Genomic DNA, 26964 nt, shown 5'->3' on the forward strand with positions numbered 1-26964 from the left:
ACCCCGCTTCCAAAAAAAAAGTCTTTGAACCTTCTCTTGATGTAATAATCTGTCTTAGAATCTGTTCAATATTATATCTGTGTGCCACATCAGGACTAAAGACACACCATAAAGAGTACAGATAATGGGATGAAATGATGAAATACAGTTCTCAGGACAGGCACATTGCACAAATTGGTATTGGGCATTCACTTACCCATTTCCCAGTAAATTGCACCCTCTAACCAGAAAGTAACAAAGATTAAATGTTCTCATCTACTTAAAACAACCTGGCACAATCATTTTGCATAAATGAAAGTGAAAACAAGCAACTTGCCTTTGCTGCTAAGTCAGTGTCAAATATGACTCTCCTAGAGTGAGGAAACAGTATGTGCACAAGAAAACAACTTATTTCCACAAGCATATCCTTGTTCTGGTATGGAGTATAGCGTCTGCTCCTCATTCCAGTTTCTGTCAGTGCTACTGTGTCTTTGCTGCACAAGGAGACGTAAAGTTGTATGTCTTTTCTGCAGTGGTGTAGGATTCTGAGGTATTTTGTGGTTGTTCCAGCACACTGAAAAGGGGCAGGTTTAGGGCTTTGCACTATTCTATATGAGAACTATTCAAATGTATCCACTAATCATGAGACCTGCATCCCATTAACATATTGTATCTTCATTATCCCCGAAATAAATGCTTTTTCAAAGTCTGCCTCACTATAAAAAAAAAGCACCTAGACCTGCGGTGCACTGCGGTTATTCTAGGGCAAACAGCATTTACCCATGCCAATCCGAAACGTTGAAAACCGCACCTCAAATTCCACATCTCAAGCTGTTACTGTACTGGGTTTTGTGTGTGGTTACCTCGAACTTGAGGAAAAAACTCCGTAATTTCTGCGATAAGTTCAGATTCGGAACTCGGCGTTGGTGAGAGGCCCTGCCGTGGGAAGGGGCCTACGGCTACGGCTCCTCCCCGCTGCCCGGCCGCCCTGCCCCGCCGGTGGCCTGTCACTCCCGCCGGCGCCTCAGCTGCGCGCCCGCTCCGGTTCCTCTCCGCGGCCGCTGTGGGCTCTAGGCCGCCGGCCCTTGTCCCTGGGCTGCGGCCCTCCCAGGCCCTTCGCCGCCGAGCCCCGGGGGCGACGCCACCACTCGCCCCTCCGCCCGCCACCGCGCCGACAGTGCGAGGGGAGACGGGCGGGGCATTGTGGGGCAGAGGAAGCGGGGGGGAAGCCGTGCGAGCGAGGTGCATGCCGGGATCGGGGCGGGCGGCGCTCGGAGGCCCAGCGCGGGGCAGTCGCTTGCTCGGTGTTTCGGGGCGTCGGCGGAGACCGGTGGGCTCGGGCCGACGGCGGAGGAGGCGGCTCCTGCCCTTCGGGGATGGCGGACGCGGCGGCCTCCCCCGTGGGGAAGCGGCTCCTGCTGCTGCTGGCGGCGGGGCCGGGCGAGGGCGAGGCGGTAGGGCCGGAGCCGGGGCCTGCGCTGCCCTCCCGGGCCTGGCGGAGCGGCACCGTGCGGGCCATGAGTGGAGCCGTGCCCCAGGACCTGGCGGTGAGGCCCCGGCGGCGAGGCGGCGGGGTGGCGGGCTGGGGCGACCGGGAGCCGCGGGCGGGGGCGCAGCGGGTCGGGCCGCCCGCGTGGGCCGCGGCCTCCGGCCACCGGGGCGGGCCGCTGCCGGGCCGAGCTGCGGTGCGGGCGAGGCGGCGGCGCTGGGGCCGCGGGGTGCCGCCTTCCCCGCGCGGGTCGCGGCAGCGCCGTGCTGGCGGCCCGCGCCTTCCCTGGAGCGCGCTGCCCGCCGCTCCCCGCCGGGCCTGCGGAGACGCGCTGCGGGCCGAGGAGCGGCGGGCCCGGCCTGCGGCGGCGGCGGCGGAGTGGCCCCGCGAGCTGCCGGGGCACGGGTGTCCGCGGGGCGGAGAGGGTCCAGCGGCCTCAGCTGCGGTGGCTGGAGGTAACCTACGTGAGAAACAAATGCGCCTGAGACGTTTCTGCTTTCTGAAGCTGATACGTCTGTGTGTAACTTCTACATCTTGGTTTGTTGTTTGGGGTTTTTGTTGTTGTTGTTGTTTGTTTTTTTTTTTTATTTCCCCGGGAAGATATTAAGTGGTCTTGGTCAGCCTATGTGATGCCCCTTGTTTGAAGATGATTATCGATTTCATTTTGTCTGAGGTTTTGTTTTAAGCTGTAGGAATTTGTACTTTGCATAATGTGTTTAAACACTCTTTAGCATTTGTTTGGTTTATTTCTAGTATAGCTCAGCGAGACGCTTGGGTGGAGATCTTAAGAAGAGCTCTTAAAAGAAATCTGTGCTGTTTCTCTTTCCGTGTGTCAGTCCTGCAAGTACTTGCTGTAAGTGATGGCATGCTTTGGAGAACTGATGGCATGCTGCTGAGAACTGGCTGTTAAAGGGACCCGTGTTAAGGGGAATGAGATTCTGTGTGAAGTTTTGTTCTCTTTTTTTTTTTTTTTTTTTAAATTTTCTTTTAATTTTTTATTGTTACGGTAAGTTTTTTGAGCTTCTTTGGAGAGTTCCAACTTCGGGAAGTTTCCTTGACTTCTGACAATGATGCTGCTTTCTTTGGCCTTGTTTTAGAACTGCAGGTAGGGCTACCAGTAGGAAGTATCAGTGGTGAGGTGCTGGCACAGGTTGCCCAGAGCAGCTGTGGATGCCACTTCCCTGGAAGTATTCAAGGCCAGGTTAGATGGGGCTTTGAGCGACTTATTGTAGTGGGAGATATCCGTGCTCAAGGCAGGAGTTTGGAACTAGATGATCTTCAAGGTCCCTTCCAACCCAGACCATTCAGTGATTCTAGAAGTAGTATGCAAGTTTTAGCTTTGTAAATCCAGGTGACCTGGCACCCTGTGTCTGCAGTTGAGAACTGTGGTGATGCACTCTAGCTGCTCCCTTATTTGTTTAAGTAGGAGAGGAGGAAAAAAATGCAGAAAGGGGATCTTCAAAAGGAAAATGGGACGAGTGTATGAGACCTGTATCTGAAACATGACAGTGTATTGGGGCTTGCTAAGACCTGGTCTGGAGAGCTGCTCTTGTAGCAGACTGCGTTTGACATGTCTGTCATCAGTACTCTTGCATTATGGAATCATTCATCCCAAGCTTGAGTATGATGTCATGAATTCTTGGTGCGCGCCTTATCTTATTTCTGTTTTGGTGGAAAGACTAGCAGAGTATTTTTTTTTATTATTCTTTCTTTTTTTTTTTTTTCCTTCCCCTTCGATGAATCTTTGTCCAATAAAAGGTAGTACTTGTTTCCTGGTTAGTCATTGTTGTCCAACCATGTGACACCTGTTAGACTACCCTAATAAAGTAAAAATCAGCTTCTGTGCTTGATAGCGTGGGAAGAATGGGATTTTTTTTTTGGTGTGTGAGTTCATTACCTTCATCCAGCAGTGCAGTTCTCACCCCAGTTCCTTTTATCAATAACCTTTCACTTAGCACAGTTCCAGTGATGCAGCTGTCTCCGAACAGTATATTCTCCAAATCTGTACAACAACTCTTAAATGTGAAATGTATAAAATATTCACAGCAGATTTTTTCAGAGTTCTGTAGTGTGGGACAATTAGTGTTGCAATGGAACCATAGAAGACCTGTCAAGCTTTAGCTCAGTATTGTCCTAATATTATGAAAGGACATGTTACATGTTAATGGAGAAATAGCTCAACATGTCTTATGCAGGACAGTACTGCTTTTGCTTCTGTGGAAAACAAAAGTGTGTGAGATGACTATTTTAATGCATAGCCAAACTATCTAAATACTGTAGAAGTTAGGAGGCCTAGGACAGAAGGTGTTTTGAGTAGGACTGTTTTGGAGTAATCCACACATGCTTGTTATGGTAGATGGTAGAGAAAGGGTTTGATTTGGTTTGGTTTTTTTTTTCCCCCTTTATGATTAGAAAGTTACATCTCACACAAGTTGTTTTTTTTTTAATATCTTGAGTTTTTATCTATTTCCTACAGTAACCTGCACATATAATTGAATGTACTCTGAAGACGTTTTCACTTGGACGTGATATGTAGGTTATACAGCTTAAAGAAAACATATAGTAATCTTAAGAGATTTCCTTGATTAAAGCTGATACTTAGAAATTACCTGAATTATGGAATAAGCTTAATTTGCCTTGCAAGTATCAGAACTGTTCGAGTTAACCATAAATATCAAGGTATTTCAACTAGTTTTTCTAACTAGGTCACATTGGAAAATAATATCTTCCTGTCTGGAGACTATGTCGTAGATGAGGGAGGCTGGACTCCTACAAGACTGGATTTAGGTTTATGTGCTCTCAGGTTTTGGATGATACTTGAAAGTAGTCTTGACAGTTAAGAAGAATGTGGGAAAAATGTGCATATACTGTCTGGGATAGGGTGTGTGCAGGCTGTTTCCAGCTGTGCATACATGTCTGCTGCAGAATTTCAGTTCGCTCTGATTTGGACTGAATGGGGAGTTTATAGAGACTTTCAAACTGCCATACATGTGGAAAGAGGAGTTTTCAGACAAGGAGCTGGAACTGAGACTCTGTGGAAGTGGTGGGAGGGTTCACAAGCAGCTGGGGTTGTATGAGTCCAGGATATCCAGATTGCTTTCTGTGCCACTGTACTCGTCTTCTTTTCCTTCTGTCCTGCAGAGGTGGTCATACTCCTGGATCATTCTTCCTGTCAGCAAGACACTTGCATGTATTTGCGTATTGAAAGAGTGTATGAGGGGAACGGACCACAGAAAGTGGTCTAGGCTTTGTCTTTCTTCCTAAGTAATACCTCCTGTTGCTGCTGTTGAAGGCAGAGTACTGGCCTGTATGGATGTTGGTAAGACCAGCAGGCATGTCTTTAATGCTTTTTCTTGTAAAAGAGATGTTTAAGAACAAATAGGATGTTGAACATTTTTTTTCAAATAAATTTTTACTTGCTTTGCAAGTAAAATACAGTCCTTCTAAAGACAGCTGTCTGCAAATGTGATGGATGTACATTTTCTCCACTTACTCTGTGATATTTATTGGTGGCCTAAGTACAAAGTACTATGAATGCTTTTTATGCCACTGTTTGTTTGTTTTGTTTTGTTTTCTGGTAACCTTTCTGTCTTCCCATGTGTGAAAGATAGGCATCCACATGGCAAAATTTCTATTCATATGGTGAGGAATGTCTTCTGTGGCTCCACTGGTTACTTTTCTCAGGGCTCAGTAGGGTCATGAGGGATTCTATAACCATTTGTACTACTGAAATGCAAGGAGGAGGGTTGACATGCGGGGGATGGAATGCCTCTGCATTTGTAACTTATGTAAGTATAAGTTTAGGTTATTTATTAAAAAAAAAAAAGAAGTCTTGGCTTCTTTGGCAGAGTGACTGCAGTAGAGGAAACTCAGTGTGACTTGCAGAATTCTCAAAAGGATCTTGGCAGATCTGAAGTGGTAATCAAGTTACAGACAAGCAATGAGGTAGAGACTCAAGCTAGTGTGTCTTCCCAGTCTTGTGCCATCTCTGTTGTCCCTGTGTCTTGCTCACTGAGTAGTAAGGGGCAGGGCAGATGGTGGCTGTGGCAGGAACTGGTGGGACTGATCTCAGCAGTGGTATTATCAGGGCAGGCAGGCGAAGGGCTTTTCCTCCAAAATGCGGGTTATGGAGAAGTAACGGTAACAAAAATTTGTGTGGTAGTGTACAAGAGAGGCTTATTAGCCTCTCTCTGCATTTGGCTAAGCTCTTTGCAGAGTTGTCCTTGTGCAGCACTGATTCCATGTCCACTGGGTGCCTTCTCGCACTACTGTCTTCCATGCTTTTCTTAACCAAGACACTCCAAGTTCCTGTCTTTTTTTTTTTTTTTCCTCCCCTTTTCCTTATTTGAGGATACTTGTTATGATTTCTTGACACCTGGACAATTACTGCACATGTGCAGGAGTTTCAGTTAAACTGCCCTATTCCTGGGGATTACGGAAGTGCCCGCTTTGAATGTTCACTGTGCCTACATGGCGTTTATGCAGAGTTGCTGATATTTTAGGAAGTGTCACACTGTTGAACACGTGCTATGCTGATCTGCACGTGTGCAGTAATTGCAATACATTTTAAACATATTGGACAAAATAAATGTTTGGGGAATTCTAGGTAGAAATATGGAAGCTCTAGATTGAGAAGGTAAGCTTCTAAGGCAGAGAAATGCAACCTTTAATAGAGCAGTCTGAGTATTTTACGTTTGTGTCAATGAAAGAACAGCTGTACTGGACAAGGTCAGCGGTCCACCTAGCCCCCCTCCCCCTCGCTGCCCTGTTCTGTTTTGCACTGGTCAGATGTGGATGTCCCTACGTAGCTGTGGAAAGAATTAAAATTGTTAAGCCTTCCACCGATAGGCTGCCAGGTGGGAGTTTTCTGAAATGATGTGTGGCTGGTAAATCACACACAGCATGACCGCTGTATATTTGCATCAGTGAAGGGCTATAAAGTAAGTTTTTGCTTGTCTGATAGTGGATGCTCTGTAGAGGTAACTGACTTGTAAATATTGGATTGACTTTGGAGGGTCAGTCTCTTCCTCCTCCTGCACGGTGTTTGTTGCAGCAGAATCAAAGATCTCAGATACCCTAGTTCAGACTTAGTGAACTATGGTTATTTAACTTTGGAAAATTGCTGCTCAAATAGGCGTACTGCTTAAAATGTACGTTCAAGGAATCTCTTACCCACCTTCTTTATATTTAGTGGTAATTGCATCTACAAGTTTTATTTATACTGATATAAGTTATATGAAAAATGGTCATGTTGTTCCATTTTAAATTAATAGGAGTATTCAGATCCAGCTTTTGCTGTACCTTTGCTCATACGGTAACTTCTCTCGATATTGTTAGTGCTGTCTAAGTAGTCTTAATGCTTCCAGTTTTGCTGCTGATTACAGAACCAAAACAAAACTCAGTTTTACCTCCACACAGTTATTGTCCTGAGGTCATTGTGCTTGTAACGCCAGTTACTAGTGCAATGCTTCGTGCTTTGCCTGTGAAGCCGTTGGCATGTGCATCTAATAATTTGTGCTACTTCTTTTTGATAAGGTGCTTTATCTGATCAAGGTATCCAACTTTTCAATCCGTGGCAGATTTATTTTCTTATGTGGTTTCTAAGTATGTTTTGTTTTGAAACTATTCTTATTGCAAGCTTATCTGTAGTTGGAGAAAATCTTACTGCTACTTCTGTCTTGTTATCATTGATTAACTGATCATGTTCTGCTGAAGTGACTGCTTGGTAGTCACTGTCTTGCTGCCAGTACTTGCTGTTGGGAGTCCCTTTTTGGTATCTCACCTGCACTACACGGTGATGCTCTGTTTGCAGAACACAAAGAAAGATGGGATGGTTTTCTTGTTAAGTCAAGTTTTCTTTGCAGTTTTTGCATGCTTAGCCAGCCTTTTACCATCTTTCTGAATTTCCTCCATGGTTTTATTGATGTCCACCTTGTTCATTTTGACATTAATAACTGTATTCAGAGATGAGTTTAATTTGTTAGAGTTGCTTAATATGCAAAATGACATTTGAGTGGGTGGTTCTGGAGAGAGGCTGACAGTTTCTTAGATATTCTTCTGAAGAATAGCATAATTTTCTACCTGAGAAGAATAGCTTTGGTTTCTGATTTTCAGATTGTTGAATGTGGCAGTAAGCTCCAGGTTAAAGCTTTTCTTTGAGATTGGATTTCTTTTAACTATAGTCATGTGGTCTATCTAATCTAATAACCTAAAATAGATTTTTTTTACTTTATCCAATTTAATCTATAAAACTCAACAAAAATGAGATATGCTTTGTCACTAATGTTTTTACAAGGAAGATGCCAAAGTTAACAAAGGAAAAAGAGTGAGGTCAACCAGGATTAGCAGTTGGAATAGCAAATTTTCAGAAGCTGTGATTGCAAGAACTTCCAAAAGCTCTTCAATTTCTTGTCTGATCTGCATAAGGTTACTGTTAGACTTGAGGCCAGGAATGTGTCTAAAGAAATGTGATGCTTTTTATGCCAGCTTTATCAGTGATATTAATTATGTTGCAATAATAGTTATATTGCTCCAATACCTACCATTTCAAAACTAACAATTTTCATCCTGCTTTTACATTCCCCTTAGACTTTTCTAAATCCCGGTCGTCATCATTTTGAGTGCAGTGCCATTTAGTGTTTTGGATACTCAAGTTCAGGTTACATACTGTAAGAGAAAGTTCTTGATATCGTGTGGAAGCTATGTAGTTAAAACTTTTTCACTTTTAACTCCTTCCATTTATTGCCGTTCTTTTTTTTTTCCAGCCCTCACCTGAAACTTTTTCTGATATTTGGCAAACCACCAGTATTGTCATAGAATCACAGAATGGTCTAGGTGGGAAGGGACCGTTAAAGCCCACCCAGTCCAACCCCCCTGCCAGGAGCAGGGACATCCCCAACCAGATCAGGTTGCTCAGAGCCCTGTCTGACCTGGCCTGGAATGTTTCCAGGGATGGGGCATCCACCGCCTCTCTGGGCAACCTGGGCCAGTGCTCCACCCGCCTCATTGTAAAAAAAAAAAAAAAAAAAAATTTCCTAATATCCAATCTAAATCTACCTCCCTCTATTTTGAAACCGTTACCCCTCGTCCTGTCACACCAGGCCCTGCTGAAGAGTCTCTCCCCACCTTTCCTGCAGCCCCCTTTGGGCACTGGGAGCCACTCTCAGGTCTCCCCGGAGCCTCCTCTTCTCCAGGCTGAACAGCCCCAACTCTCTCAGCCTGGCCTCACAGCAGAGCTGCTCCAGCCCTCTCAGCATCTCCATGGCCTCCTCTGGACCCTCTCCAACAGCTCCACGTCCTGCTGATGTTGGGGGCTCCAGAGCTGGACACAGCGCTGCAGGTGGGGTCTCACCAGAGTGGAGTAGAGGGGCAGAATCACCTCCCTCTTATATATTAGTCTTATATGGATTGATAGTTATCAGGTTCGTTCTTTCTTATTTTTAAATACAGATGTTATATTTGCCACTTGCCAATTATACAGGTACTAATTTAAAATTGTTTAAAAAGTCTGGGTATCAAACATGCAATTTAAAGTGGTGCTTTTCGTTCAGAGTCCTGAACTGGAAGTCATCATACTTTTCTTGCTGATAATTCAGTTGTGGAATACTTGACATTAGGAACAGCCTGATTGGATTGGATTGGTGATTTGTTTTGGAAAATGGAAGATATCATAATCTATACAGTCTAAATAGCTGCAAAAAGAAGCAATAGTCAAAAAAGATTGTCTTGCCATTATTTCATGGAAGTCAGTTTTTATGATACTTTGATTGGGATGCAGACAGACATCCAGTAAAGATGCATTTTAGAAGAAATAGCAGCAAAACCCAACGTTTTTGACAAAAATACATGTTTCCAAAACCAATTTATTCTATGAAATACACTTTCTAGTAGCTCAAGTATTTCAAGTTACTAATAGCAGAGACAATTAAGAACTGTTAATTTTAGTATGAATTAAGGAAAAAAGGTGTTGTTTTTTACTAGTAGGCCTGGGGAGTACTGAATGTGTGCTTAATGTGCAAAATGGGCTGGTGCTGCTTCAAAAGGCAGTCTGTCTCTGGCTGTGCAGCAAGGAGGTCTCCGGGGGCAGGAAGTTTCTGTAGGAATGCAAACATTTTCTGAAATAAAGTTCCTCTTAAAAAGCAAATCATAGTAATTAACATATTTGGCTCTGCCTGGTGTAAAATACACCACAATTACTGGATTAATTTCAGAGTGCGAGGGATGTTACATAACTGGCTTGAGAGACAGCTTGCATGAAGCGGTCCTGTGTCTTATGCGCACGGCATTGCAGTTTTTGATTCAGTTGATTTCAGGGCTGTGAGGTTACTGTTAGATCCCAGATTTTACTTGGATGGCATTTGTTATCCAAGAGACATATATGGCACGGTCATTTTCTTGTGTGGCGTAAACCAAAACTGTCCGCATCAGCTAGTGTCTTGAAATGTTCAGCTGCTTGACAGTTGTCGTGAGTCTTACTGGATAAAGTGGAAAAAAGCAGTGCAGCATGTGGGGAGACAATAGTGCACTACTTTATGTTCCTGATCTTAATGTGTAAGAAAATACTTGCCGATCAAGACTTCAGCAGAAGAGTTTTGTCTGGCATTATTAAGTCAATACAGCGGCTAGCTACTAGCAGAAAAAAAAAAAGTAATTGCCCTTCCTATCTCTTGTGCACAGTGCTTCATTGTTTGCTTAAGCAAACAGCGTGGAGGAAGATTGCGGGAAATAAATAATTCCTTGTGTGTGCTTAGTTTCTAGGCCACATGTTCCCTAAATGTACACAATACAAACTCAGCTGGGTTGCTTGTTCAAGGGGAAACAATGGCACTGTGTAGTGACAGTGGTGAGGCAATGTCCTGGCGCTTTCAGTAACAGCAAGCTGCTAGAGGGTGATTTGATCTTCATCTCAGCGTTTTTACCCATCTAAATTTCTAAAACACATTAACTGCGTAAACTGACTACGAAGAATCTCCAGTATTTTCCCAAAGTGCTGTTTTGAAAGTAACATCTTAAAGATACTTTACATGCAGAATTATAAATGCACGTTTGTTACTTGCTGTGTATCAGGAGAATAAAGCACCATGCTACTCGAAGACTTTTTAAATTTTGAATTTTGGACAACTGCTTTGCTTTGACTGGTTTGCATGGTGGCTAAATCTCATGGGCAGGTTGCAGAAGTATCGAGGCCACTCTGAATCTACCTTTTGCATTTGGATTGTATTAAGTGGAGTCTTTGAAATTCCAGACCAGTGTAAATCTGCTTGTACCCCACTCACCTTGTGTTTTAATCCAAATTGTACATCAGTTTTGAGTAGTGTCTTGTTACAAGGATGAGGTAGCATGGATGTAACAGCAATCTAGTTAGGCCTCAATTCATACCTGTGATAGTTAAGGTTGTGGACTGTCTGTGTGTCACAGAGGCACGAACAGGGCTGATTGTACAGGACTCCGAGTGTTGCTCATTTTTGTTATGACAGGAGTGTGACAGTTGCACTGTGCTCTGAAATGACTCTGAACTGAAGCTGGTACAGAATGGGGTAGGGCCTTTCCAAAGAGGAGATTTCTTCCCTTGCATTTTGGGATTTGTGTGTAGTTTCCAGCACTGATTTTGAGCTGTGATATTCACATTACTTGGCATTTTCCTCCGTATGAGTGGCCAGTGTTAGGGTCAGTAGTGATGCTGAAACTGGAAATGCTGTAATACTGAGAGAAATGGGATACTGACAGAGCACTGTGGTAGATTCTGTTTGTTTTGGAGCTTTGTCATTCTTTTTTTCCTACCTGATTAACCCAGCTCATCTGAATACATACCTTTTTGAGCCACATAAAGAGGTACTGGAAGACCAGTATTTTCAGGAATGGCTTTCTCTACTATTTTTACTGAAATATGTTTTGTGGGTTTTTTTGACTTCTTGTTGTTGTTGTTTATTTTCTTCTTTCAAAGAGCTTATTGAACCAGATCTTGCCTGGAAGTGTCTGGGGTTTTAGGATAATTACAGAACTTAACAATGGCTTTTTTGTTTTGCAGTTGCTCCTGATTCCCCCTGTAATTCTAGTACTTATTAATCGTGAAATGTTTCTTTTTCCTCCTTTGTTAAGGAGGAAACCAAACCAAACAACCAGGAAGGGAAACTTTATCATCCTTGTAGTCTCAAATGAACAGAGTAAACAAACTCGTATTTTTCAGATATGCTATGGTTGGGTACTTTAAGATCTGAATTTTACTGTAGAATTTGCCACATATTACTGTGGTGTCAGAATATTGTTCAGACCTCAAATGTAAAATCGTAATGCCAGCCAAGAGAGATTTAAATTCTAGGAAGCTATTTTGATTTAGTAGTTGTTTGAAATGGTTATACAACTGGTTATTTCTGTATTGGTACCAACAACATGCTTGTATAGAGAGTGTTCCAGAAAGGTGTCCAATGTTGATTTGATTCTCCATATCATACTGTGTTCTGTCACTTTTACTCATGTAAGTGATCACCTTTGAATAATAATGACAAGTCCCACCACATCCCTCTTTGTTGTTGTTCCATTCTGTTGCATAAAACCATCGTTAACTCTGCCAATGCCTATCCTGACATGTGTCTGTAGCCTCTTTTTTCCATCTCTGCTATGTAGAGGTCTTTACAATGGCCCTGCATAGTCTCTTCATTGCTTCTGTTCTTGCAATCTGTCATTCAAGAAAATTGTCTGACCCAGGTGTTTCTGGTTGTATCTTAATGCCAGTATTGTCTCATCTCTGTAGGGGACAGATCAAATAGGATTATTTGTTCTCTTTTTTGGCAGGCCTTTCGTGAAGAACATGTTAATAATTCCCCTTTCAGTCTTCTTTTTTTTCTTAATAAAGCAGCATAATTTGACTGTTTCAAAGCTTACATTTTCTAGACCTTTGTTCTTGTTTGCTTTCTTCTGCTCTGTTATTCTGACCCAAACTGGTCATAAGTATTTTAGCAGAGGACTTAGACTGAGTAGAGAGACAGTCACTTCAGGTGTATTGTGCACTATAGACCTGTTTAGGTATGTGTCTATCCTTTTTTGAAACAGCGTGAGATAGCTGAATGTATACCACCTCGTGATCCATTATGATCTGCTCACTGTTTTTTCTTCTGTAAAACTAATACTTGTCCTATCACTCATAGTTTCTGTCTTCGTTTAGCACCTTGTGCTTATTTTCATGGTTGTATTGTGCCCTAATCTGAGGCAGTTTCACAAGTTGGTCAAGATAATTTTGAATTCAGTCTTCAAGGTTGCTTGCAGGGCTTTCCAGTGTGTGATCTTTCTGCTGAATTTTGCAATCCTGGTGTCAGTTACAACGTTCAATGACCATTCTCAAACACTTTCATTTTTGGAACTAGAACAGATTCCTATGAAGATTCTCAGTCAAGTACTTCCATTTTATCATGGAATAGTTGATTTTTGTGCTCGGCATACAGGCTGTATTTTCCTGGTGTGAAATGTTATACAAAAGAGTTCCAAAGCCTAAATTCAAGATGTGAGGCCTGTATTTCTCTACTTGGAAGACCTTGTAATCTTTCTTGAAGCAGAGAGTGACAGGGCCATTACATATCTAATCTGTATCTACCCGTGAATGTTTTAAAGTAACTTCTATGTGGGAAAGTTACTGCTTTTTCTTTGTAGCAATGGATCAGCAAAGATTTTTTTGTATTTTTCTGGGAAAGCTTCAATAGTAAAGCAAGGCAAAAATGTTATTTGTGTTGTATGCAACTGAAGATTAAATAAAATTATTTTGAAAAAAAAAGCTGTTCATTTAAAACAGAAAGTGAATTTCTTGCATCTGTAGAGTACTCCAGATGCATTACATCTCAGGATGCAATGCTTTGTTCTGACTATATGTCCAACATCTTACAACAAAGAAATAGACTACTAATTTCTGACTGGCAGTGCTAAAAACGTATTTCGTGATGCCATCAGCCTACGAGAAAAAGTGAGGTAGGACTGTACTGTCATCCTTGTTGTAATTTCCTTTGGAAATTTTAAAATAGACTGCCAGCTTTATAATTGATAATGTGTTTCTGGGTCATCCATGCATCAAAACTAAATAAGTTGGACCCAATACCAACATCTGTTGAAATTCACATGAATTACTCCTTTTCAGTGTTTGAAATCCATTAGGTTAACGATTTTTATGTGTTTAACTCATACTCTTGTCTGTAGTTAGTACATGTTTTACAGAAGTAAAAAAAAATAAGAAAAGTTTGATTATTCAACAAAATGGTAATTTTATCAGTTCACATTTGAGATAGACCTGTCATTTTTATAGTTTTGTTTTCACTTTCATTCTGCCCTCTCTATTTCGGCCAGAACTCCACGGAGGCTAGTAATCAGATTAATTCCTTGTCCTTTTTTATAACTGGCTCCTTAACTGTTGAGATTGTTGAAAGAAAGTTTGTTGTTTTGTTTTGTTTTGTTTTTTTCCTTTTAAAGTCTAAAGTACATGAAAGTAGGTATTTTGTTAAGCTCTTGCAACAAAAAGTTACTGTTCCCTGGAACACATTGATTCATAAACATGTTAATCTTTATTAGAAATTGTTAAGTACTGTTGTAGATTACAGTGCATGTTGAGTGTTGACTAACATGATACCAATGCTCATCTTCAATTGCTAAACAGAAACACTTACGATGAATATTTGCAGCTATTTATTAGCAGCTTGCTACCCCATAAGGTAATGACTTTAGTTGAGTTATGATTTCTCTAGCTTCTGCTGTTCTAGTACTATTTCTGCCTTAGATCCCGTCAAAAGCATTTTTGATTGTTTAATTATTGTTATGCATTATAAGCATAGGAAAGCACCAAGGAAATATAAAAACTATGTATATTTTCTAATTTTAGTAATGTATGTAGTGTCTTCACTAAATATATAGTCTTCTACAGAATCAGCCCTTAAGCATAATTGTTCTGTCTAATAACTGTGGTTTCTTGGTTATGTGACAAGATCTGCTTTTTGACTGACTTGATACAAATTATTTCAGAGGAGGATTTGTCTCCTTAGTTTTGTTCCTTAATTTTCCTGGCTTTGGGAATCAGCTGCAGTAGAACACCCGGTGTATGTGTATATGTATTTCAGATTGGATTTTTTTGCCTTTCCTTGTAAGAAATAGTTTGAAGCATGATTACTGGATTGGAAGCTAAAACTTTTCTAAACATCAGTGTGTTCATCATCTTTGTTTCATGTAGTGGATTCCAAAATAATACTTTGATTGTATTAGAACTGTTAGAAAACTACTGTAGTTTGATTAAAAAAAAACAAAACAAAACAACTCTCATTTAATGGTGGTACTGGCTGCATGAGATCTCAGATGTATCTCTCAAGCTGAAATCTCAGTATCTGTCTTCCCTTCTTTCCTCTCCCACATATTGACAATGTAGTTCTTTCCACATCATGAATAAGAGCTCATGGACCAACTTGTTACCCAGTTTTACTTGGTAGTCTGCAACAGATTCCTACCAGTGCCTCCTTTCTGGGCATAAGTACTATTGTTCCAATTTACAGATGGGGAAATCAGCCAGTGAGACTAAATGGCTTGACCAAGGTCATGCAGGAAGCCTCTGATGAAGCAGGGAATTGAACCTGGGTCTCTGGCTACTCTCTAGCAACTGATGGACCATCCTTCATTTCAAAACTAGGTAAAATTTAAGACCATTTTAAGGGATATTTTTGAACTTGGATTTTTTTTTGCCATCTTCTCCTTTTTATGATACATAGAACTCTAAAATGTAAAGATTTTATGTTTTTCATAGATGGCATCTGCATTAGACCTTTGAGCAAATTCTAATGGAATAAGCTGCAGTATTTTTTCTCTTATAAATCATGTTTAGAACTTGTATGTCACGTGATAGGAGGAGATCAATATATCTGTCTTATCTTCACTACGGTCTTCCTGTTGTTGCTTTTATAGTGGAACTGATGTAAGAAAACTTTAGAGGAAATTCCATTTGAACTATGGTCTGTTGTATTAGTGTACTAGTGTATCTATAGTGAATTAAGGCCTGAATGTTAGGGTAGTAGCTAGACCTGAATGTGTCTTCTGGAAATAATGCTTCAGGCTGTCTTTGTATATCAAATAAAGCAGAGCAACAGCTCTGCTTTCTAGTATCACTTTTTATTGGGACAGGCAAAAAAAAGGGGAGGGGAAGAATTGCAGGTATGTATGCATCATCTGGTTTTTGTGTTGGAAAAACCCCTGTTTTTTTAGATTTTTTAAAAACAAACAAACAAACCAGATCACCAAAAATCACATTAAAATCTTTTATTGTTTTCAATTAGATATTGCTTAGACAAGGCATTTTTCCCCATAGGAGAACTTGGGAAATCCTACCGGTGGATTTTTTGTCTAAGCAGCATCATTTTTGTGTGTGTGTGTGTGATACAGACATATCTGCACTAATTGCATATCTAGTTGCTGTCATCAATACTACTGTTCAAAAGCATTGGTATTAACAAAGCAGCATTGCTGTTCTTTTCAATGGCTTGTCTACACTGATTGTTAGCAGAGTTAGGAGTGTCAGCAGAAGATATTCTTGGCAGTTGTGACCCTATGAATTGTAGAACCATTGATGCATTTGAGAGGTAATTTATTCTGATGTAGCCGGGGCTTTAGCATACAGATGTTTCCCTCTTGACTCAGAACTGCACAATTTTCAAATTAAGATGAGAAAATTCTCAGTTATAGTGCAACCACTTTGCTTAAGGTTTCTGTGTTTTTCAGCAAAGGTAGAATTTAAAGTGTTTACCACTTTAAACATATTTCCTTTTGATATTTTTCACTCTCAAGTCTGTCTCTTCTGTCCTTACTTTCCTTGCTTTAGGCATCTCTTTCAGGATTCCCTTAGTGTTTTTCTCATGGAATCTAAGCGTATTGGGCATCAGTTCATGAATATGCTGTAGTTTTCTGTAGTAATAAAAAGTGCTACATGCACAAAAACTTGGTGTGCTGTGCAAGTCAGCTTCTGCTTCTTCCGCACCCAGTACACAAAGTGATTTCTGTTGCGGGGTCTGGAAACAGAAGCTGAGAACATAACTGCTTATATTGAGACTTTTCATCCTTTTTATTGTGTGATCTGTTGGAAACTACTGACAATATCGTGCATGGTGTTGCATGGATCTGGAACAGCTGCTCTGCATATCTGTGTGTAGGAGAATGCTCTGTTGGGTATTGACTTAGAATTAGTAACACCTTTTTAAATGGTTGTAAGTTAAAGTTTGACAAGACTCCATTGCTTATGTTGGTTATACAAAGATGGAAAAAAACTGAATATTGAATGTAAGGCATGTAAAAGAAATTTGCCATGACTTCTCTGTTTTGGAGGGGAGAGAGGTGATCTTAATGTGATAATGTTGTAAGTCTGTTCTCTCCTTTTGATCCAGTTCATGGGTCTGGGGTTTAGAAAGGAAAACTATAAGGTCTGTTTTCTGAGGTAGGTGATGGAATAGCATAGTTCAACTGGAAGTGTCCTACAACAATCATCTAGTCTGACTGCCTGACCACTTCATGGCTGACCAAAAGTTAAAGCCTGTTCTTAAGGGCATTGTCCAGATGCCTCTTAAACACTGACAGGCACGGGGCATTGACCACCTCTCCAGGAAGCCTGTTCCAAGGTTTGACCACCCTCTTGATAAAGAAATGCTTCCTCACGTCCAGTTTCAAGCTGCCCTGACACAGGCGTGAGCCATTCCCAGGCATCCAGTCCCTGGATCCTAGGGAGAAGAGCTCAGCACCCCCCTCTCCACATCACCTCCTCAGGAAGCTGCAGAGAGCAACGAGGTTGCCCCTCAGCCTCCTTCTCTCCAAAGGAGACAAGCCCCAAGTGCTCAGCCGCTCTGCAGAGGACATGCCTGCCAGCCCCGTCACCGGCTTGGTTGCCCTCCTCTGGCCACATTCGAGGACATTCACGTCCTTCTCAAATGGTGGGGCCCAGCACGGCACGCAGTACTGAAGGTGGGGCCGCAGCACGGGTGAGTACAGCAGGATAATCCCCTCTCTTCTCCAGCTGGTCCTGCTGCGTTCGATGCACCCCGGGGTGCGGTTTGCCCCTTTCGCTGCCAGGGCACACTGCTGGCTCCTGTTGAGCCTGCTGCCCACCAGCCCCCCCAGCCCCTTTTCTGCAGGGCTGCTCTCCAGCCGCTCCTCTTTCAGTTTATACTTGTGTCCAGGATTACTTCATCCTCGGTGCAGAATCCGGCATTTGTTCTTGTTGCATTTCGTGCCATTGGTGCTTGCCCAGTACTCCAGTCTATCTAGATCCCTCAGCAAGGCCTCTTGTCCCTTGAGAGAGTCAGCAGCACCTGCCAGTTTGGTATCAGCAGCAGACTTGCTAATGGTGCATTCAACTCCTGCATCCAGATCATTGATAAAAATATTGAACAGCACTGGCCCTAGGATTGAGCCCTGAGGAACACCACTGCTGACAGATTGCCAGCCAGATGTAGCCCCATTCACTGCAGCCCTTTGAGCCCTGCTGTCCAGTCAGTTCTTCACCCAGTGCACTGTGAAGCCACTTACCTTGCAGTTGGACAACTTGTCCAGAAGAATGCTGTGAAGGACAGTATCTAAAGCCTTACTAAAATCCAGAAAATCTATATCTACCACCTTCCTTTCATCCACTAGGTGGGTGGTCTTGTCGTAGGAGGAGATTAAATTAAACAGGACTTTGCCTTTGTGAACCTGTGTTCCCTGTGCCTGATGATTGCATTGTCCTTTAAATGTCTTTCAATAGCACCCTGTGTGATTTTCGTATTTTTTCCAGGTACTGAGATTAGACTAACAGGTCTGTAGTTCCCTAGGTCTTTCCTCATGCCCTTCTTGTAAACTGGAATAATGTTGGCTAGCTTCTGATCAGTGGGGACCTCCCCAGACTCCCAGACCTTTGGTAGATGATTGAAGGGGGTCCTGCTGTAACATCTGCTAGAATATTACAGATGGCATTGCTACTGGTTTGTATATGATGGGTACACAGTATTTGTCAGAATACTTAGTAAGACTCTTAAACAAACGTGGAACACCCATCTTGAAGTTCATCACAGGCTATTTCTTGTAGAAATTTTCTTTTTACTTTTTTTTTAAACTAGAAAGTCGTGTTAAATTTGCAGCTAAAAGTACAGCTGTTCCATTTCATCACCCTATAATGTTTCATAGAAATGTGGGGTGTCTTACAGGTTAGGACTGGAAAAAATTTTCTTATAGTCTTACTTCATGTGTGTCACAAGGTAAATTGACTTGTTTAAGTCTTGTGTGAAGTAAGAAATTAAAAATAAAGCTGATAGGTATCCTTATTTATTTGGGACAGAGTGGTAAGCTGCACTTTATCGCTTGTTTGAATGTCTGCCTTTAGTGATCCTTGCCAGCTAGTTGAAGGGGACATCCTGTGAGAGGTCCTGCCTATATAGTTACTTATACAATCTCCTCTCCTTTTCATCAGATTCTTAAGTATCTTGCAAAAAGGCATACATTCCAAAGTCAGCGTTATTCTCATAGCTCTTCTTGACAACTTTTTTTTTCATATAACCTTTACAATAAGAGAATGATAACAAGACAACTACCTCACTAATACTTTACATATGAACAAATAATTTCATTTTGTTGTTGTTATATGATAGTCTTCTCTTTATGTCACATTCTGCTGCCAGAGTAGCACAAATATAGTACTAAGAAAGATACAGGCCTACTGAAACCGAAAAGGTGTTCAATCCAATTTCCACTATATTGCTGAAATTTGTTGAACAGGAGGAAAGATATCTTGAAAGGTTCAGTCTTCTTTCTCTGCAGGCTAGTTTAAGCAGTAATGGAGTTCAAGAATTCATCAAGAGAGTTGCTTCATATTCTCTCCCTCTGCCCTTGGAGTTTGAGCTTTTGAGTCTGGGGGGAGGAGTGGGGAAGAGGAGCGTATGAGTGGTCTCTAATACCCCTTCTAAAAAGGCTTACTGGTAAAGCAGAGAGCTGTCTGTCTCCTGTTAGTGCCCCGTTACCCCCAGTGATCTCGTAATTTTTACAGAACTCTGTTTTGACTGTCCAGCTTACGGTGTTTCTTAACTGATTAGGAATTTCTTGCTGTTCATCTGACATATTTTATTCTATTTGTGTAGTATGTAAGTTCTGTAGCTGAAAGATTGAAATGCAACTGTGTTCTAACATTTAACAGCCCTAGTTGTTAGGATGTGGAATAAGACTTGTAACCCATGTTCCTGTTCTTGGCATTCTTGCCATGTAATTTCATATGGCTTTAACATTTGTCTCTTGTGATAGAAAAAAAGAGAATGATATCTCAGAATAGTGATTTAGAATTGTAGCATGGTTTATATTGTCACACTTGTAAATAAAGTTAAAAAATCTATTGAGTAGGTATTTCTGGATAATCTCATGCCATCCAAAATATTTTTATTTGGTTCAGGGAGTTTAATATAGTACAAGGCAACACAAAACTTGATTTAGAGTGGATGTCACAAACACAAACTTTCCTAGCTGAAGGATTTGATTCTGTGAATATCAGCTAACCATACTGATACAGGTTGTCTGTTGAAGTGCCAAGAAGGAGTCTCTAAATTCTCTAAAAAATTGCAACGTGAAAGAGGCTTGCATTGGGTCATCAGCTGCATTTTGGGATGAACAATTTTCACACCTTTAGTTTTGTATGGGGAAAGGCAGGTTTTGGAGCCAGTGGTTTATTTTGGGGATATATAATTTTTTGTAGGTTAGTAATTGTTGTCAATTCAATTCCTGTTTCTTTTGTAATGTTTGATAGCTATGTAGATGTGGTGTTCTCAGTGTTATTACAATATTTATCCTGATTTTTCTGACTCAAGCTGCTGTGTTCTTATTGATAGGGATTGTAGGAATCTATTTTTTTATCTTCAGTGTCTGAAGAGAGCTGAAATGCCTTCTCTTTTTTTTTTTTTTTTTTTTTTTTAAATCAGATCTTTGTGGAATTTGATGGCTGTAACTGGAAGCAACATGCCTGGGTGAAAGTCCATGCTGAAGAAGTTATAGTGTTGTTGCTGGAAGGATCATTGGTTTGGGCACCTCGAAATGATCCAGTTATGCTTCAGGGGACTCGAGTCTCACTGGCGCAATGGCCTGCACTGGTGAGTATTTTACTGAAAGCTTTCATGTCATCAGAGGTTTGCATCAACTCTATTGTGAAACACAAGGCTTGGATATTATACAGGGCACCTCTTTGCAGGTACCAAAAATTACTTGGGAATGGATTTTTTTAAAATGGTAGATAGGAGAGAACAGAGAACAGTTAACTAGGAATTCTAGTGCCTTTGAAAAGGCATCTGAGAGGCAGCATGCTTCCAGTTCCTGTCCTAGAAATTGAAAGCTGTTACCTCACAGAAATGCAGTATTTACCAGTGAGTCTCTGAAGACATGGTGGTACATGTGGAAAAGATTATTTTTCCCTTTTTTAGAACTTTGAGTGTGTTAGGTGTCGTAGTTTAGCCCCGCTCGGGACCAAGCTACACAGTCTCTCTCTCTCTTCCCCCCACCCTCCAAGGCAGTAAGGGAGAGATATAACAAAAAGCTTGAGGTTTGAGATAAGGAGAGGGAAATCATTCAAGTTACCGTTACAGGCAGAACAGACTCAGCTTGGGGAAAACTATTTCAATTTATTATTAATAAAACTAAAGCAGGATAATGAGAGAGAACAAAACCAACTTTTCCCCACCCCTCCCCTCTTCCCTTAATTTCAAATTATCTCCACCCTGCCCCCCCACCCCCCCCATCCACCCACCCACCTCCCCGAGCGGCATAGAGGGGAATAGGGAATGAGGGTTGTGATCAGTTCATCACACGTTATTTTCTGCTGCTCATTCCTTCTTGGGGGAAGAACTCCTCACATCCCTCCCCTGCTCCAGCATGGGGTCCCTCTCCCGGGCTGCAGTCCTTGATGAAGTGTTCCAGCATGGGTCATCTCTTCCACGGGGTGCAGCCCCTCCAGAACGACTGCCCCAGCGGGCCCTCCACGGGCCACAGCCTCCTTCAGGCATCCGCCTGCTCTGGTGTGGGGTCCTCCACGGGCTGCAGGTGGATCTCTGCCCCTCCGTGGGCCTCCATGGACTGACCACGGGCTGCAGAGGAATCTTGGCCAGGAGCAGCATTACTCCTCCGTCTCCTTCTTTGCTGACCTTGGCATCTGCAGCCATTCCTCTCTCAAGAAATTCTTCACAACTGACTCAGGCAGACACCTCGCAGGTTCTCTTCACATCTCCTTTCTTTGCTTCTCTCGGCCAGGCCGGGCCCAGACATCTGCCCGTCCGGAAGCCAGAGGGTGAGGGCCACAAGGCCCACGAGTCTTGCATCTCCCCCCCTCTGCCCGTGCTTTTGCTTCTTCACTACTTTTAAAATTTATAATTTTCCCCTTCTTAAATATGTTATCACAGAGGCATTATCACTGTAGTCAATTGAGTCGCCCCTGGCCAGTGGTGAGTCCACCCTAGACCCTGCAGAGTCCACTGGACAAAGGGGAAACTTCTAGCCGCTTCACGCAGAAGTTGCCACTGTAGCCCCCTCCGCTACACAAAACCAACACAAACTATTCTAAATTGTGAGAATAAGCTTTTTGGTCTTACCGGGGACTCTCTAGAGCTCTGTATGGTAAAGGTTGCTGCATCATTTTATAGTTATTCCTGAAGGCACTTTGGAGAAGAGGATAGACTGTGAACTGTGCCTGACCTTGTTATAAGCCATAAGTTGGCCACTTCTAATCTAAACTAAAAATTTCATTTCAGTGTTGTTGTTGACATTAACCAACATAACATGCAAAATTTTCTCCTGTTCCTTGAAGTGGTTATCCATATTGCTGTTTACATGGGAGTTACATGTCGTGTCACTTGAGAACAAAGCCGGTATGTTTTGGCTAGCGTATCTGAGTATGCCCATTCTGCAAACATCCTGATGAGTAGTATGTACCAGAGAGCATTACTTAAATCCTTCTTTCTTCTCTTAGTGGCTTTTGAAGAGGAAAGATCATTATGTGTGAGAATCCTACCTTCGTTTTCTTGCAGACTGATTTTTATTATTTTGCCCTTCTTTTGTTTCTTTTCTCCTCCTGCAGTCCTTGGACTGCTTCGGATCCTACTCTCTGCTTTTTAGTACTACGTTTTGTGTGGGGGCACACTGCAATATTTTTTCCAGTCAAGGACCTTGTACCTTATTAGAATTTGAATTTAGTGTTTTAAATGGACAATTAGGCTCAAAGCAATGTGTTCAGCGCTGCATTGTTCTCTGAGGGGTTTTTTATTGCATTTGTCTTAAGGCAGAAGAAAATCAGGCCTTTACAGCAGAGATTCTCTATATAGTGTTTTTTCCATAGACAGAGTTTTCCTTTCAGTGTATTTCCAACTTGTCTCTAAGAGTGAACCCCAGTTTAATTTCATCAGGGAAACTGTGTTTATACAAGATCAATTTCTTTCAAATGATTCCCAAATATCTTGATATCTGAGTGGTTTGGGGGTCTTACCATAGTCTACACACTACTTGTGTAATTGGTTGGGTCACAACCTGTTAGAAGCAAATATGGGTCTGCTAAAATCCCTGAGTATTTCCACTATAACTCGGACTACGTCTGTAGACTTGCTGAAAAAATGTTTCCATCCCATGTACTCTGGACAGCCATGTGAACAATCAAGCTTTCACTAAGTACTAGAGGCCTATCAAAATAACTTCATGGGGTACAGACTGGAGTTTGCCAAAACACCAGAGTACGTATGTGCAATGTAGACAATTCTGGGAAGCCAACTACTTAGCATTCCAAAGTGGATGACCTTTTTTTTTTCAGGTTTTTTTTTTCGGGGTTTTTTTTTTCTTTCTTTCTTTTGTTGTTTTTTTGGGTTTTTTTTTTTTTTTGTTTGTTTGGTTTTTTTAAGATATATCACTTATGAATATATATTCATCCTTAATGGTCTCTTTCTTGTAGTCCTGTTCACTTTTAGGAAATAGTTTTACATAAACTGAGAAAATAAATTTTATATTGATACTGTTGCATACAGGAAAATGGAGTGTGAACTCTATTTATGAGAGCTGTTAAGGCAGAAATGTAATGAATACTTGTGTGTTTAAAATCATCTAAGAGTGAGCCTGAGACAGATAACACGTTTTGAAGACTCCAATGGTTGGCAAGTTCCTCTTCCATCAGCAAGTTATGTTACAAGGTTATGGTTCTGATTCTGCTAGGAATTTTTAGTGATTTGTCCTGCTGCTTGAATATCAATAATACACCTCTTACAAACTTTAGTTTTGCACAAAACACTAGCAAAAAAAGCTCACCTGTAATAATATGCCTGTAAATTACTTACAACCGACTTCTGTACAGGAATAAAAATACTCCTTTCAGGAGACTATAACCAAAATATGGAGGATAGTTTGAACCATTAACCAAAGCTTTTTTTTTTTGACATGAGCATGAGAAAGTGCTTACCTGTGAAAAAACAAATACCACAAAAGGTGTTTTGAGTTCTGCTTTAAGTTCTAGTGAAGAAGTGGAGCCAATTTTCTGTAATTCCTTCTTGTAATATGCCACACTTGCAATAATTATTAGCTTAGACATAATGAGTAATAATTTGCATTAAAACACAGGCATTGGACAGTGCAAGTTGAGAAATGAAACTTTTTATTCTTTGTGATGCTTAAATAGAATGTGAAAACCACTATTGTTGGTTTGTGTGTGTGCTGAGTCATTTTTATAACCTTTGGTTTTGTTCATCACAGACCTTTACTCCTCTAGTAGATAAGCTGGGTTTAGGCTCTGTGGTCCCAGTGGAATTTCTTCTGGACAGACATTTACGTTTCCTGTCTGATGCCAGTGGATTACGTTTGTTTCAGGTATTTGAACTGTATTCGGTTAAAGTGGAAATTTAACTTTGTGCTGTATTTGTCAGATTAATTCTTTTTTTAAGCTGTTCCGCTTATGTATTATTGCCTTCCTCCTTTCACTGCTTGTTCATGTATTTGCCTTTGTTTCCCTGCCTTTCCAGGTGCTTACACTAACCTCCCTCTGCATTTGAAAAGTCCTAGTTCCTCTATATTGGTCAGTTGGAGGGCTAGCTGTCAAGCATCCTGTGGCTGATAACAGCTGTAACAGCTTTTGCATAGCTAGTCCTTTTTTTCCTTCTGGCACGTTCATCAGTTTTAATCGTACTTTTTTCTGTTTGTCAGTCTCTAAGAGCAGTCCAAAAACTGTCCCTTAAAATCTAATGATTCTAATACCTTAAAAGACTGTACTTTTATGTTAAAGTTGTTTATTGTTGGCAGATGGGAACAGACAGTCAAAATCAGATTCTGCAGGAACAGCCTTCACTAAGAGAATCTGTCAATGCATTGATCAGTGATCAGAAACTTCAGGATATATTTAGTAGAGGTGAGACTTTGTTTTTCTATCTCAAAGCTACCTTGTTGTGGAACAGCTGGGCTATGCTGGCATTTGTGAAGGAGAATAGTAATAGTATCTGTTACTGTTTGATTTGGAAGGTCAATTTTCTGTATTGTTTTGCAAGTTCTTTACAAAGAAGCATTATTTTGTCACAGGTACAGGTAAGCAGTTGCTGAGCTACAACCAGAAAGACCAACTGGGAATGAGCACTGAAGATGTACTTAAAGTAGGACAACATCTTGGTGATAACATCCATGTTATCACCAAGCCCCCAACATAAGAAGAACATGGACCAGTTAGAGAGGGTCCAGAGGAGGGCTACGAAGATGATCAGAGGGCTGGAGTGCCTCTCCTGTGAGGCCAGGCTGAGAGAGTTGGGGCTGTTCAGCCTGGAAAAGAGGAGCAGCCTTCCAATACCTGAAGGGGGCTGCAGGAAAGACAGGGAAAAACTCTTCAGTAGGGCCTGTTGTGATAGGACTAGGGGTAATGGCTTTAAAACAGAGGGAGGTAGATTCAAGATTAGACTCAGATTACAAGATTAGACTCACTGGCCCAGGTTGCCCAGAGAGGTGGTAGACGCCCCATCCCTGGAAACACTCAAGGCCAGGTTGGACGAGGCTCTGAGCAACCTGATCTGGTTGGAGATGTCCCTGCTCCTGGCAGGGGGGTTGGACTGGATGGGCTTTAACGGTTCCTTCCAACCCTAACGATTAAATGATTCTATGTATTTACAGTTTCCCTTATTTTAAGTTTTAATTTTTAATTTTGTCCTGATTCTGGCTGGCATAGAGTTAATGTTCTCAAGAAGCTGAGAGGGCACACAGCCATGATAGCTGACCCAAGCTGGCCAACAGGATATTTGAGACCATATGACATCATACTGAATATATAAAGTGAGGAGGGCTCTAGGGGGCAGGATCACTGCTTGGAGCGAGCTGGGCTTTGGGTTCCAGGCAGTAAGCAATTATACTGTGAATCACGCACTTAGTGTATTAAATTATTGTTACTGTTTTTTTTTTCCTTGTTTTATCTTCCTTTGCTGTCCTGTTAAACTGTTTTTATCCCAGCCTTTGAGTTTTGCCTTTCTTTTTCCCAATTCTTCTTCCCATCCCGCTGAGGAGGAGGATTGAGTGAGTGGCCATGTGGTACTTAGTTGACAGCTGGGACGAAACCATGAGAAAATTTTTGGTTTTGGTCCTGTTCTATGTTTCTGTTCTGTAATGTGGAAATTTGGAAGTGAAGTTACTCTGTAGTTGTGGATCTTTAAACAATTTCTTTTCCTATGTCAAATTCAAATTTGGCATTTTAATAATTAATATGTGAATTGTATAAGTTGAAAATATGGTGTGGCCATGGCTACTCAGCATAAAGCTAATACTTGATTGTTGTCTGGATTGTATATTAGAGTTAAGCCTGACTGCAGGTTTTGTCTTCAGATTGAGGTCCTCTAGTTTAAATGCTAAAACAGTTTTCTATCCAGAGTTGGGTTTGTGGGCCGGGTGACCACCCTAGAGGTAGGCCACTGTATTACATTTGAAGGACAATGTAATTCTTAATGAGGATTTGGTCCCTTATGGTTAAATAAAAGGTTTATTGGTAAAAATGCTATGAGAAGAGTACTTCTTACATGAGCAGGTAGCTTCAGAATTGTCCAGTTTGGAGCCTTCTTCTGAAGTGCCTAGTTCTGGTTATATCAGATACGGGCTGTTGGATCGTGGATTTTGGTGATCTAGTGTTAACAAAGTTATTTTTTGTCTGGACTTATAGTAGGAGGAAAGCTCTTCATGATGATGTGGAGAGTGAGGGCAGGGTCGGAGGAAACCTTTCTGTAGATGATCCATTACCTGTGTCAAAGAACTAAGACTGGTTGGTTTAGAGACATTGGATATTTGTGCAATTTTATTAAATTTTCCACAGTTACAAATACATGTTTCTGTTTTGAACTGCATGCAGCATAGATTTGATTTATCTGGACTCAGTCAGAATGCTGACTGTCCACTGGATTGATGCTTCGTAATTACTGACCTGTAGGTTAAAAAGCAAAAGAGTTTAGTTAACAAGGAGACCCCATCTAGCTTCATTTTTTCAAAGGAATGAGTTTTTGATC

The 26964-nt window shown here is 41.5% G+C and overlaps 1 protein-coding gene across 3 annotated transcripts in view; it reads left to right on the plus strand.

The window, feature by feature from the left end:
• The first annotated feature begins 1255 nt into the window (after positions 1-1255).
• Positions 1256-26964, plus strand: part of KDM3B (lysine demethylase 3B) — a 69604-nt gene continuing 43895 nt past the window's right edge. For 2 of the 3 annotated variants that reach the window (XM_086758603.1, XM_086758607.1), the window contains exons 1-4: positions 1256-1526; positions 20404-20571; positions 24197-24310; positions 24740-24845. In XM_086758603.1, coding sequence (XP_086614729.1) covers positions 1356-1526; positions 20404-20571; positions 24197-24310; positions 24740-24845 — 559 coding nt within the window. In that variant the 5' untranslated portion in view covers positions 1256-1355. Of the gene's footprint in view, positions 1527-14993; positions 15120-20403; positions 20572-24196; positions 24311-24739; positions 24846-26964 lie in introns of those variants that run through there. The other variant, XM_086758604.1, reaches the window with a different exon arrangement.

Source organism: Chlamydotis macqueenii, chromosome 14 (genome assembly GCF_036417535.1).
Source record: "Chlamydotis macqueenii isolate bChlMac1 chromosome 14, bChlMac1.mat, whole genome shotgun sequence".
Classification (NCBI taxonomy): domain Eukaryota; kingdom Metazoa; phylum Chordata; class Aves; order Otidiformes; family Otididae; genus Chlamydotis; species Chlamydotis macqueenii.